Source organism: Labrus bergylta, chromosome 1, assembly GCF_963930695.1.
Source record: "Labrus bergylta chromosome 1, fLabBer1.1, whole genome shotgun sequence".
In the NCBI taxonomy this organism is placed as follows: Eukaryota; Metazoa; Chordata; class Actinopteri; order Labriformes; family Labridae; genus Labrus; species Labrus bergylta.
Genome location: NC_089195.1, coordinates 6779283 through 6792850, shown reverse-complemented (window position 1 = coordinate 6792850; position 13568 = coordinate 6779283). Strand labels below are relative to the sequence as shown.

The following is a 13568-nucleotide window of genomic DNA, read 5'->3' as shown; positions in this document are numbered from 1 at the left end:
AGTGTTCCTGTCCTGTGAGAACCACATGGCTCTAAACAGTCCACTTCTCATGAGCTCAGAAACACAGCTTTGTTTTCAGCTTCGTGACAAAGGATTTTATGGCTAATCCAAGTGGAGTTTCATTTTTTTATTCAGTCCAAAGAACTAAGAGAATTTTCCAAATCCACAAAAGAACACGTAATCCTTTCATAAAATCTCTACTTTCAATACATCAAAATTGATGAACAAATGACAGCCTAACTAGGACTGACAGTAAGCTAGTCTGTGAATATTTGTAGTTTTAGTAATGTAAGAACATTTTTTTGCTCATATTACTGTATGTCAACTTACGTGAACTCTTTATCGTGACTACAAATAATTAAGAACTTTGTTGGTATTGTTTATTTAGCTTACATAAATAATTTGAATACTTCTTCTGGTGCTAAAGTATGGTGCTAAATGTTTCCTGGCTGGATGGGGGCGGCGCTACAACACAAGATTGTCGCTAATAAAAACCACGAAGAAGAAAAAACCGGAAGTTTATAAAAAAGTGAGCAAGGCGTCGTTTTCAAAGCTCGTTAACGGCTGTTGTCTTGGAGCTGTGTTTTCTGAATCTGTAAACAAAACAACTTTGTGTTGATAAACTCACACGGAGATGTCGCCGTGACGAAGGCAGCATTACAGCGAAGCGGCGCAGGTGAAAAGCAAACCCATATAACGTCTCCCTCTGGTTTACATTTATTTATTGTCTTTTTGAACGCTAACTGTTAGCCTAGCTCACTTCTGTGTTCATCTTTGCTTTTATGTAAAAAACTTACTTTCAGAAAGGCAAACATCTGGGCTGTTTCAACTCGTAATGGTCTACTAATGTCGGCATGCATAAAACTTCTGTCTAACTTTAGTCGGTAAAAATAGCAGCTCATTAAGAGTTGACAAAGCTTTTATTATTTAATGAACTACATGTGTGTGTGCTTGTGATGTATCAATAATGTATTTTACTTTGTTTATTTCTTAAATATTTTGTGATTTCTTATGGCAAATAAATGTGTACCATTTTTCTGTTTTAAAAACAATATGTGAACAATTAAATTATGCATCATGTTTTCTATGATATTATCTTATTGTATGCAGATTAATTGTAATTTCTAATAAAGGTTGAAGTATTAATCACTAAAATTGACAGATTCAATAAAAGTAAACCAGTAAGCACTGTAATGCACTTCATGTCAGAGTTAACCAGGCTGCTGTTACATAACCTTCATCCTGGTTTACCTCCACTGGCTCCCTGTTGATTTTAGAATTACTTTTCTTTTTGCTTTTATATCTTAAAATGGATAAGCACGTCTCTACATTTTTGACCTCTTACAAATCCATATCTGGTCTATTGATCAGCTTCTCCTTGTTGTCCTGAAGACCAGGCTGAAATAAAAGGGTGATTGTTTTTTTTTTTCAATAGTTGCCCAAAGATATTTCTTGAAATATGACTTTCGCCCACCTTACCAGCCTTTAAAGACTCTTTAATCATTAATATAACAGATATTGAATATATCCTACGGACCTGCCCACTCAGGGATGCTGTTAGCAGAGGCTGTCTTATTTTTTATTCTTTGGCTTTTATCTCAGCATGAAGGTTGTGTGGTGTCTGTTTTTCTGTGTCTTTTACAAGAATTTACACACTGCCTATGTGCTTTAATGTGCTGTCAGGTTTGATGTTTTTTATGGCGTATTTATATCTGCTGTGTTTTTATTTCCGCATTTAAGTCACTGTGCAGCTCTTCAGTAAACGTCAATGTTTTTAAAAATGTTCTATATCAATAAAATTGATACATGATTAAGTGGATTTGATTTAATGGGTTGGTGCAATACCAGCTATTTTTCATTTCTTGATATTTTTTGAAGAAATTAACATGTGATGTTTTTGTTTTTCCTTTAGATTTTGTGATACCTCCTTGCCCTGAAGAAAAAATGAGCAAGGACAACCTGGATTTCACAGAAGAGGAAATTCAGGAACAACTGGAACTCCTGGGATACAAAAACATACCAAAACACAGGCTACGTGAATTCAAACATGGTTAGACTCTATAATATATTTTCTTAATGTTGATAGTATTGTATCGTTGTCAGTTTTTAAAAAGCAGTTTAATAACTACATCTCAAGAAAAGATAAAGGAGATGGGACTTCTGTAAAACACAGGTACTGCCCATGTTTAGACTCCTCTTAAAGAAATCACTCTTTTTGTTTAATTTCAGATCTTGATGAACTGATTCAACAAGAAGAATGGAAAAGCCTGACCTCACCCACTCAGATGAACTCCACAAAAACGCACACAGACACATGTCGACCGAGTCCTCCTGCCTACACCAAAGAGAAAAGTCAGGAAGCTCATCTAACTATTAGAAACAAGTATCAATATTTCTTACCACTTTTTTTAAGAGTAAAATATTTTGATCTTCCTTTAAAAATGTTTTTCTTTACAGTTAGCCACAGCCACTTTGAAGAATGTGGTGAAGGATTTTTCATAAATGCTGGACAGGCTTACCATGACAGACAGGTAAGGGTTATCCACCAGTTACACCACACTGCTTCTGAACAGGGGCTGCAACTAATGATTACATTTACTGATTCATCTGTGGATTGTTTTCTCACATAATCATTTAGTTGTTCAGTTAACATTTCAGAAATGTATTTATTTTATGCCGACCAAGCCCCTCTTTAAAACATCAAATTTCTTGTTTTTCTACAAGCCAGAAATGTTAAATTTAATGTCATAAGAGAGGACAGAAAACAGAAAACTTTCACTTTTGGAATCCGAGATGAAATTCTCAAACTGATTGATATACAAAATAGATTTTGATGTTAGTTGAGAACATATCACTTAATTGCTGTAGTTCAACATGTATGTAAATATATGAGATGCAGTAGCATCAGGTCCATGTTATTGAGTAACCCTATGTATAATTTACCACAGGTGCTTACCACTTGTCAGAACAGAGACTACAGATGGCAGTGGGGACTTAGTGACTCGTACGCCCAGCACTCAGTGGCTTCGAAGGTCCAGCTGCCTCCAGGTGCTCCCAGCAGGCTGCAGGTGGAGCCAGATCCTGACGACACCCTCCACCCGCTCACTGATAGCTACACATCCAGTCCTGACACCCATGGGAGAAGCTTCATCAAGAGAAAAGTCCTCAGGTCAATATTGTTATTAAGTACATTTGTCTGACATTGATTTTTATTTCTTTGTCTCATTGATTAAACAGAGGTGAACCAAATTTTGTTTTATTCAGAACTCAAGTAGGTAAAACATCAAAATATCAGAAACACAATAAATGTATTATACTGTGTCCATAAAGATGCTTTTTGGTCTACAACTTGGCTATACATTAAGTAGAGTCTTTATACTTTTTCTTAAAATGACAATAATAATGACAAAATCACAATAAGAGCCCAAACTCATGTCAGTTTTTAAATGATCACATTTTTTTCTTTTTCTCTGTGCTCTGATTTGAACATTTAATTTAGTTTCAATCTAGCAGTTTGTGCTTTTTTTAAAAAGAGTTTGTCTTTGCTGAAATACGACAACAATAATCAGTGTTTTTTTCCTATACAGGAAACATAAAGGGCAGACTCTTGTGTGTGATGAATCAGTCTACAGTGAAGACTCAGGTAATGTACACTGACTCATTTTCTGATCATAATGGACAGTTTGTTCTTTTGGCCTCACTGAGCCTTATCTACTAGTCGCTGGATGGCCCATGATCAAGATTTTACTCCAAATAGGCAAGATGTAAAAAAATAAAATTTTCAAATTTACTACCGTTGGGGAATTGGAAAATATAGAATCATTTGGAAGAAGTAAATACAGAAGAACACAGATGTAATCCCATTGGTCGCCTGCAGTTGGAGCTGTTTCAACTTTGAGAACATGCCCAGCAGGACAGGAAGTTGAAGCTCCTGGATATCAGCTTAATCCTCTTTTCTAAAGCCTTCTGCCTCCACAGAGCTCCCACTCGAAACACACCTTAGCAGAAAGTCACCAAAATGTACAACACTCAGAGCGACGAGGACGATGAGAACTGTCTTTACTCCTCTTTTTGGTCGGATGGTGAGAGGCAGGAAGATGATGAGAAGGAAGAGGAGGAAAAGGTGGAGATTGGGCGAGGGATCCGAGAGAAAGATTTCAAACCTGTCAAAGATGTACGGCACGATCTACAGGAGGGTTCAGATAAAGAAAAGTGTGAGCTGAAAAACCAGGAAAAAATGAGTTGGGAAAATTCAGAAAGCGGAAATAATGACGATGAACGGGAGGAGGAAAAAGAGGAGAACGTAAAGACTGGGCTTCTGGTAGGAAACATAGACCCCAAACCTATCAGCGAGACTGATGAGTCTCTTCAGGAGGATTCAGAAGAGGAAAAGTCAAACGATGAAGAAGACTCAAGTGGGGACAGTTCAGAAGGTGGAAGTGAAGAAGAGGCAGAGGAAGAGGAGAAAGAAGAAATAAGTGAGGAAGACTCTAAAGCTGTTGACAATACAGAGGATTCTCTCCAGGAAGATTCAGAGGAAGATGAGAAAACTGAACTAAACATTAGGGACAACACAAGTGGGGACAGTTTAGAAAGTGAAGATGAAGAGGAGGATGATACAAGTAGTGCAGCGGATTCCCTCCAGGAGGCTTCAGAGGAGGAGAAACTTGAGTTAACCAACCAGGAAAACATTAGCGCGGACAGTTCAGAAGTTGGAAGTGAAAAGGAGGAAGAGGAGGATAAATATATCAGTGAGGAAGACCCCAGGGAGGCTGACTTTAAAAACCCTCAAAACACAAGCGGGGAAAATTCAGAAGAAGGAAGTGATGAGGAGGAACGAGGGGAGGAGTGTGAAGATATCGGCGAGGAAGACTACAAACATGTCAGGGAGGCAGAGGACTCTCTCGAGGAGGCTTCAGGGGAGGAAAATCCAGAGTTAAACCAGGAAAACACAAGCAGGGATAGTATGAAAGTTGAAAGTGAAGAGGAGGAAGATGAACAACTAATGGACGAGGAAGATCTCAAACCTGTCAGTGATAAAGAGGAATCTCCATATGATGCTTCAGAGAAGGACACACCTGAGCTCAACAACCAGGACGACTTAAGCTTGGACTATTTGAAAGGTAGAAGTGAAGAAGAAGAAGAAGAAGAAGAAGAAAAAAGCTGTTGCAGCAGTTCTGACAGTCCCGCTCCAAGTCTAATGACCTCCGGCTACGGCACGTACAGACCAGAGGAGCATGAAGGAGGGGACTACAGAGATGACCACACCATAACTGAGTTTGACCAAGACAGCCGAGGAGATCTTTCTGAGGTGAGGGACGAAGAGGACGATCGTTCCATCTGCAGCTTCGGAGGGCTCGACACCGAACAAACACACAGAGACTACAGCCAGACCCAACCACTCAACATGTTAGCAAACAGCACGTTTGAAGCTTATTCTGAGTTTTGTAGAGATGAAAAGGAGGTGGGCATCAAGGACATGAAGCCAGAGGAAAACAAAGAGCGGACAGAGGAGACATTTGAAGATCTGTATGCAGCATCCAACAATAAAGTGACAACATCTGAACATCTCTTTAAAGTAGAAAGAGACAACGAAAGGCGTTTGGAAGGTGGAAGTGTTGACGTTCAAGCATCAGAAGAAGAGAGGCACAAAGATAATGAAGAGTGTAATGTCGGGAGAGAAGCTGAGGACAGAGCCGAGTCAGACGAGTCTTCAAGCAACAAAGATATTAAGTTTATTGACTCCAAAGCCGATGTCAGCTGGATGACGTACAACAAGAAGTATGAGGAGTGGGAAGGAAATCTTAGACAGAAAAAGGGTACCTTTCCTCTCAGTTTTTCTATTAAAACAACTTGAGTTGCGTAAAAACCAGAGTTTTAAACTTCAATACAAAAGAAGTCTTAGAAAACAATCAAAAAATGATTCTTTTTTCCATGGCACAAAGAAAGATAATCAGGACATGAGGTCAGGAATGTCACCAAGGATATACAATTGATTTGAACTAAATGATGCTTGCTGATGGACGCGTGATAGTTTGTGCACCCCATGTACAGAGGCTGTAGTCCTCGAAGTGGGCGGCCCGGGATCAAAACTGTCCTGCGGCTTCTTTACCTCATGTCATTCCCCACTCTCTCTCTCTCTCTTTTTCTACCTGATTTTCGACTCTTATCCACTATCTCCCCAATAACGCAAAAAATACCAAAAATAAATGTTAGTCAAAAATAGAATTGATGCTTTGATGGTGAAGTAGTGAGAGAGAAATAGGAGGTGAATTTGTATGTTTATTTAATTATTAACAGTTATGGGGTTATTGTGTGTATGTATTTTTAATCATAATCATCTCTTCTGATTTCACTTTGTTTCCAAATGCAGTGAGCTGTCTGGAGGATCGGCTGGCGGAGCTTCGTTTATCCCCGTCGGCGCAGCGTGAGTTTGAAAGCGAGAATGAAGACGTCAGCAGTCCAAGTGAAACACTGAGCTCAGAGGCAGAGGGAATTTCTATGAGTGCCTTCGAATCCTACTTTAGAGGCATGGTGGGTAATGTAGTCCTCCAGAATTTGGTTTCAATGTGTGTTACTGTACAAAGTGAAGGGGAGCTTATCTGCATTAAGAAATAGTCCATCAATCTTTTTTTGTAAAGTGTCAATTCATAAATGTTTTTTAAGACACTTTACAGAAAGAGCAGATCAAGACCTGACTCTTTGATATATTATTATTATTCTCTACAAAGACCCAACATTAATCCACTATGAGCACAGCACTCAGCAACATTAAAAAATGATAAATGTTTTAATTTCTTGGAATGTCACTAAAAATCCTTTCACTGATTCATTTGGACAGACTCGATCTCACAGCGATGGGGACATCAGACCAAAACCAAAATCCTGTAAGCAAACAGAAAAGAATTCATGTATATAGTTAACCTTTTGTTACACACTAAACTGTTTTAATTGATTTATTTTTTTGTTTCAGTCATCAGACCAGTGATGAATCCGCAAACCGTAAAGAAGACAGACCCAGTAGCCAAGTAAGTTAAAAATCACAAATAAGACTCCCTCTCTCTGGTCTCTCTTCTCCCCGTCAATGCCATCTAAAAAAAACTTGTTCCCTTCTTGTTTTTTTTTTTTCTTTCTTTCTTTTTAGTTGGCTGTATTTGTTAATTTTCTTTATGTCCAATTATTTAGCAACTGTCTTTACTGTCCTCCAAAACCATGTTTTATATTGTTTAGCACTTTTGTTTTCACATTTCTGCACAATGAAGGTAAAACAAATCAGAGACTGTCCTTCTATCTGGAACATAAGTGGAGTAAGATGTGCAAAATATGTGACTGAAGTAAAAATAATTTTCTTTCAATTAAGGTTTAAGAGTTCACTCTTCATATTCTTGTAACTGCAGGTATTTCCATTATAAGCAGCTCTGGGAAATGTTTAAACTTCCGGGTGAGACGGACAGGAGGGTTCTCCGCCGGGAGATAAAGGTATGACAAGATATCTTAACAAGTTTAAAAACAGTTTCTTTCAAACTCCTCCCAGAATGGGAGTTGCAGTCATACTAAAATCATTCATGCAATCATCTAATAATATAATGTGCACAATAGATTACCAGTGTTTTTGCCAACGTGAGGATATTTCAGATTTGATATATGTCTTGAAAACAGCATGTTCTGTTCTGCACCGTGGTTTGGTTTTTACTACTCTTTATGACACACTGCCTCCTGCCTTTTTACGTCCTGCTATGTGCATTACAGTTCTATTAGCCCAGTGTTTGAAGGGGTTAATAGTATTTTGTACTGCTGCAGAAACATGAATATTAGTGAAAATTCAAGTTCATCATGAAAATGTATGTGCAAACACAGTAAATGTTAGGTTTACACAAACAAAATAAAATCTTCTGCTTCTCTGAATCTTGTAACTGACGTTACACCTGTCAGTCAAGTGAGAAACCACAGTGAAACTAACATACCCTGAAAATGATTCATGTTTTTTTTTGTCCAGGAACAGCTTGCATACCAGCCTCCACCTGTAAGTTTTTCCAAATAACTTCTCTGTAAAACTTCATTTATTTAACATGTTTTCTCTCCACATCAGTTTGTTATGATAAAAGCAGGTTGTATATGTATAAATATGTTTTGCGTTTTTTATTTTTTGTCCCAACAGTAATTATTGTGTCAGTTATGTCTCCAATAAACAGAAGGAAGGAAAATATTTTCTGCAAAAATCAGACAAACCAAACTTTAGAATCCCCAACAATTCTTTAACAAACACAGCATGGTCTGCAAAAACAAAACGTTTACACCTTAAGAATGAATGAAGACATTTATGGAAAAACAACATGTCTTTCAAGTACAAAAATGTTCAAGACCAAATAAAAATGACTTTTGGAACTCTCTCCTGCCGTGATTGTACTGATGTAAGTTATCCTCCACAACAGCAGATGTTGCAGTAGGTCCATTTAAGGTTCTAAATCATTTATACTGAGTCGGTCCTAAGCACCAATGAGTTAAATAGTTTCTTCTTTAGTACAAACATGTTTTGTATTTGCTAACATCTAGCATCTTGTTTATTATTGAACATTAGAGAGTTTATAAAACATTTCGACCTCTTTCCAAACAATAGTGGAGAAGAAACTAGGCTTTTTACTTTGGACAGAACTTGTTTGGTGAAAATCTCTGAGCTTTTACGTTGTATAATAAATTCTTTCATACATAGTTTTTTCAAATGAATCCACATTAGTGATGCAGTAACACAACCGTTTCCTTTTGTTGCAGCCTAAACCTCGCAGAGTTTATGTGCCGAACACCTACACCGTGCCAACAGAGAAGAAGCGCTCAGCGCTGCGCTGGGAAATCAGGAACGACTTGGCCAACGGTCTCTTGCCACACAAATTCAGTTATCGATTTTAGTCCTTTATGTCCATCTGCCTTTAAGAAACTTTTTATAACACTTTTTACTGTTTTTTATCATTGCGATATTTATTCTTTTGTTTTTGTTGAATGTAATAAACACAAAGAAAACATTTGTCACTGCAGCGTGTATATATTACAGGTCATTTCATGTCTTTATGGGAAATCAGAGTACGGCAGTTTGAATGGGTAAAGAGGTGAATATCGCTGGTCGTGCCACAGCAGTTTGTCTTCCAGAAACTTGATGGTGTTCAGAGTGAGGATGAGTGCTTCGTGTTTCAGCATGCTGTGGACGTTCAGACCTGACAGAGAAAACACAGATCACCTTCTAGAGCAGTAAAACCATACTCCCTTTTTCAAGATCTTCAAAAGGTTCCTTAGCTTAACATGAAACATGTTGATAACTCATTACTTTATATTTATATTCTTGTTCTAGTTACACTCATGCATGCTCTTCTTGTCTTTTTACTGCTACGACACTTTAATTTCCCCACTGGGCATCAATAACGGATTATCTTATTTATAATCATCAGATTGATATGGCTAATGAGGGTAGCTCATAAATAATTGTTAATGTTATTTACATGCACACCTGAGGCTTCCAGCTCACAGTCTGTTTTATATTACAGACATGACTGTTTAAACTCACCAACGGCAGGAATAATGTTCACTGTCTTCAGACTTTCTGTTGCCTGAAGGATGTTCTCAGGAATCTCTTCACCTCTGAAAGCAATGAGACAAATGTCAATCCAACAAGGAGCCAATGAAGTTTCTTGTTTATTTTTTAACTTGTATAGCAGATGATACTCACACATCAACTATTAACACGGACTCTCCCCAGTGTCTGTGTCTGATCAGATCCAGCAGGTACTGAGGGTCAGGGGTGGGGATGTTCAGAGAGTCCACAATGTAAAGATAATCCTGTAAAAAAAAAATATATATATATAGAATAGAAAGAATATTCAGCTCAAAATGGAGTTTTAACACTTCAAAGCACAAACTCAAATCAATCTACAGGTTTAATTATAGAGTAAGAAATGCTGAATATTCACTTGTTTCTGCTTCTTAATTGTGACGATTCACTGCTTTGCTTGTGACACCTGATTGGAATTTAATTATTCTTCAGGAAAAACTTATTATCGTGCTAAAAGATCCCTAGATTCAGACTTTTCTGTACAGGCATGAAAAAGGGCAATTGTAGGGGTTTAACCGTAACGCATTTATTTTATATATATATATATATATATATATATATATATGATTATATTAGAAAATGTTAAATTCTATAACAGTCTTATAAAAACTAAGAAATAGAACTCTCTAAATTACCGAAAGGAGAAGTTTTTTTATTTTTACATTAGCAGGAATGAAATAAAAAAACAAACCACTGGTTTTATCAAGGTTCCTGAAAAAGTCTAATATTAGGATTTTTGAATTCAAGGTCATAAAAGTCTTATTTGTCTTGTAAAAGCTTTTAAATTTAAGATGGCACTTTGAACCATGTCTGAATAGTTTAATAAAAACTCGACACTGTCTGGTTAGTGCTGTGATTTCTTTATCATTTTTTTTATTTTTTTTTGGATTTGCTTGTTCACGTTATATTTCTCAAAAACAAAGGAATAGAGATTGACAAAAAGTTGATGGAAATATTGCTTAAAGATTAAAAAGTCAGGGAATGGTTAGCAAACAATTATGAGGTGACTTTCAAGATAAGTAAAAAAAATTGATCTGGGGAAAATGGAAATGAGTCCCACGTGAAATTCAAAAAGCACCATACATACATATTTACAGGAATTGTGTTTATTTTAATACTATTGGGCCATAAAAAGTGTGCAGCATCCCTGTTGACATGTTTATGCTATTTCAGGCACTTAAAGATGATAGAAATACAAGACAGTCTTCTCAATAATGTGTGAACTCATTTAAATTGGACTTCAGATTCATTTGTTTTCATTCATTCTTTTCGGTTACCTGAGCCATCTTGGAGCTCAGAGCCACTTTAAGTCCCTGCACTCGGACCTTCATGGGTAACATGTAGTAATAACTGGTCGGCCCTCTGGGTCCATGAGCCACCCCACCTGAGAGAAACACACACACACAAGCTGTCAGACTCACTCTGATGTACAACCTGAGAGTCAGTCAACATCGAAGTAATGAAGGAAGAAAAGGTTTGTCTCTGCTGAGGGAAGAGCAGAGATCGATGTGAGACCTGAGATTCATTTACATAAAAATAAAACATTTAGAGCACGTTAACACAGAACTGGACACATTTACCTCCTCTCCATATCGGTGAGCGGATGCTTCCGTGTCGTGCTCGTCCGCTTCCTTTCTGTCGCCATGGTTTCTTGCCTCCACCTCTGACTTCTGACCTGACCTTTGTGTGGGCGTGGCTCTGACAGATTGAAACAACTGTTAGTTAAATGATTCGATTATGAGTTTAATTTGAAGGTGTTACAAACAGTAGAATTAAATATTATTGTATCACATTAATTCAATTTAACTTAATAAAACTCTTCACCCCAAACATTGGACTTTAAGGAAATTATTTTTCAAAATGTTCATCAGAAATACGCACAGAAAACAATTCAAGCAAATTTCCTAATTTTCTAGCAAAGGATTTAATATTGACATGCACTGCACAACACATTTAAAAATAATAATCTGATTCATTCTTTCAAAAGGGGTTTGAGAGAAGTAATCTTGTCTCATACTAGAGGTGAATACCTTTAAAATATATTTTACAATAAGCCAGTTCATAACATTGAAACACCACATGTATGTTTCTGTCTCAAAGCATGAAGCAGTCTGACAACATTCAAGAGAAACATTGTATACACTACTTGATTTGTAACTTACAATTCTTTTAAAATTTTTCTGCCATATTTCAACCTGATGCAGAATGTCGAGCCTGAGAGGAGAGAAAATAAACCACTGATTAATCCAGGATTTATACAGATACACACTGTTTTTGTGGCCTCATTCAAGATTTGAGTTTCAGATATTTCATCAGTATCAACTCTACACTGCATCAATATAACAGAGAGATTACAATTAGCCACAGATTGTTTGTTCAAAACATTATATGATGCTCTTGAAACACAGAGTCTGAACCTCACCATAGATAACAGCAAATGATGACAGATGTTTTGAAATGAGTGCAGAAGATATCAAACTCTCCTGAATAAAAATATTAAATGTTTGGACAACAAACCTAAAAAAACCCAAAAAAATAAAAACTATACCTTGGAGGCACTGCGAACACATCCGGGTGTAGCTGAGCCAAACCCAACGGTTCACTGTCCCGACTCTCCAGAGTCTCCACCCACGTCGGGACTGGACTCAGGTGAGCTGGAACGACAGCATCACACCTCCTCAAGAGAGGCAGAGAGCAGTCAGCAGGAGGAGGAGGACGCTCTGCAGGAGGACACACAACACCAGTCAGAGTCAGTTGTTGTTTTGAAAATGAGAAATCACAGCAGAGCTACAATTGTAGTGAGGCTTTGAATTTTAATAGACTTGATAATATTGTTATAAATCAGCAGGTTGAAAACTTCAAACCACAAGTCTTTACTCACTTAATCTTGTAGGATCTACAAGGTTTGTGGGCAGCAGTAGATTTGGAGGCAACGCACTATCTCCAGTGAATGACGAGGCGAACTGGAGAGAAGAAAACTTTGAGTAAGTGGAGCAGAAGGAGAACACCCAATAACAACCTCACGAAAGAAATGTAAAGGTTTACACAAGGTAGGTTCTACAACAGAAGCTCATGTTATGATTATGATCTGACCTCATGTCCTACAGCATTCTGAATCACTGTGGTTCAGACATGATTATTTTCATATTAGAAATTCAACCAAACAAGTTAATAATCATACAGTTTTATCAAGCCGTTTAATAATGGTCTTCTTATACACACTCACACGGTGGTCTTGGAGAAATGTTGCGTTTAACAATCAAATCCGCAAAATATTCAGTATTTTAAGAATCATTTAAAAAAATGTAGCCCCGATTTTTTGATTTTACTTTATATTTACTCAACTCTAAAATATATATATAATATTCTCCCTTTCCTTGTTTCATAAATTACTAATTTATTTATTGTTCATCTTGTTTTTCTCACCTCATCTTGATGTTTTAAATGAGTTTCAATTGTTTAGCAATAAACAGTAAAATGTCACTTTAAGCATCGATACAAAGTGACTTAATGAAGTAAAATGAATCAATTAAAGAAAACACAACCTGCGTTGAAAGGTTGAAATATATTCAAACATTACTCACCCTTTTAGCTGCTCCTCTACCATGAATCACTAAAGTGTAACGAAACATGTCGCTCCCGTTTTCCTTCTGCAGTCTCACACACACTTAAAGTCTAATAAAAAAAAACTGAAGAACACATTATAAGCTGAATCCTGTGCAGTCTGCTGCATGAAAGGTCGTGGGTACTTCTCGTACTTCTCCGTGTGGTGTTGGCGCTGGTTGATGACGTAGCAGCTGCGTTTCTAGCTGTCGAAAGCGGAAGCTCCATGGTCTGTGGCATAGACTGTAAATATTACTGTAGATATTATATGTAGGCTATTAATATAATAGGCTATGCTTGAATTTAATCGTACCTAGGCCTTCTTAGGGGCTGTTAGACTGTAAATATTAAGTGTTAACTTAAATTT

The 13568-nt window shown here is 37.2% G+C and overlaps 2 protein-coding genes across 4 annotated transcripts; one reads left to right on the top strand and one right to left on the bottom strand.

The window, feature by feature from the left end:
• Positions 1–529: 529 nt before the first annotated feature.
• hyls1 (HYLS1 centriolar and ciliogenesis associated) lies at positions 530–9024 on the top strand. 3 transcript variants are annotated; one of them, XM_020639644.3, is made up of 12 exons: positions 530–676; positions 1913–2050; positions 2230–2352; positions 2458–2531; positions 2949–3169; positions 3588–3643; positions 6374–6534; positions 6842–6887; positions 6974–7028; positions 7398–7479; positions 7997–8023; positions 8770–9024. In XM_020639644.3, exons 2-12 carry the CDS (start codon positions 1945–1947, stop codon positions 8902–8904), a joined length of 1086 nt encoding a protein of 361 aa, XP_020495300.1. In that variant the 5' UTR covers positions 530–676; positions 1913–1944; the 3' UTR covers positions 8905–9024. The 3 variants fall into 3 exon arrangements, with proteins under 3 accessions (XP_020495300.1, XP_065808462.1, XP_065808458.1); XM_065952390.1 differs by lacking the exons at positions 530–676; positions 1913–2050; positions 2230–2352; ... (1 more) ...; positions 2949–3169; positions 3588–3643 and adding an exon at positions 3707–5819 and having other exon boundaries at positions 8003–8023; XM_065952386.1 differs by lacking the exons at positions 530–676; positions 1913–2050; positions 2230–2352; ... (1 more) ...; positions 2949–3169; positions 3588–3643 and adding an exon at positions 3718–5819.
• Positions 8125–13384, bottom strand: mrpl4 (mitochondrial ribosomal protein L4). Its single transcript, XM_020639647.3, has 9 exons — positions 13183–13384; positions 12480–12561; positions 12147–12318; positions 11761–11812; positions 11179–11296; positions 10876–10982; positions 9716–9825; positions 9554–9627; positions 8125–9206 (listed from the first exon to the last, which is right to left on the bottom strand). The coding sequence occupies exons 1-9, from the start codon at positions 13228–13230 to the stop codon at positions 9061–9063; spliced, it is 909 nt and encodes a 302-aa protein (XP_020495303.1). The 5' UTR covers positions 13231–13384; the 3' UTR covers positions 8125–9060.
• Positions 13385–13568: the final 184 nt, after the last annotated feature.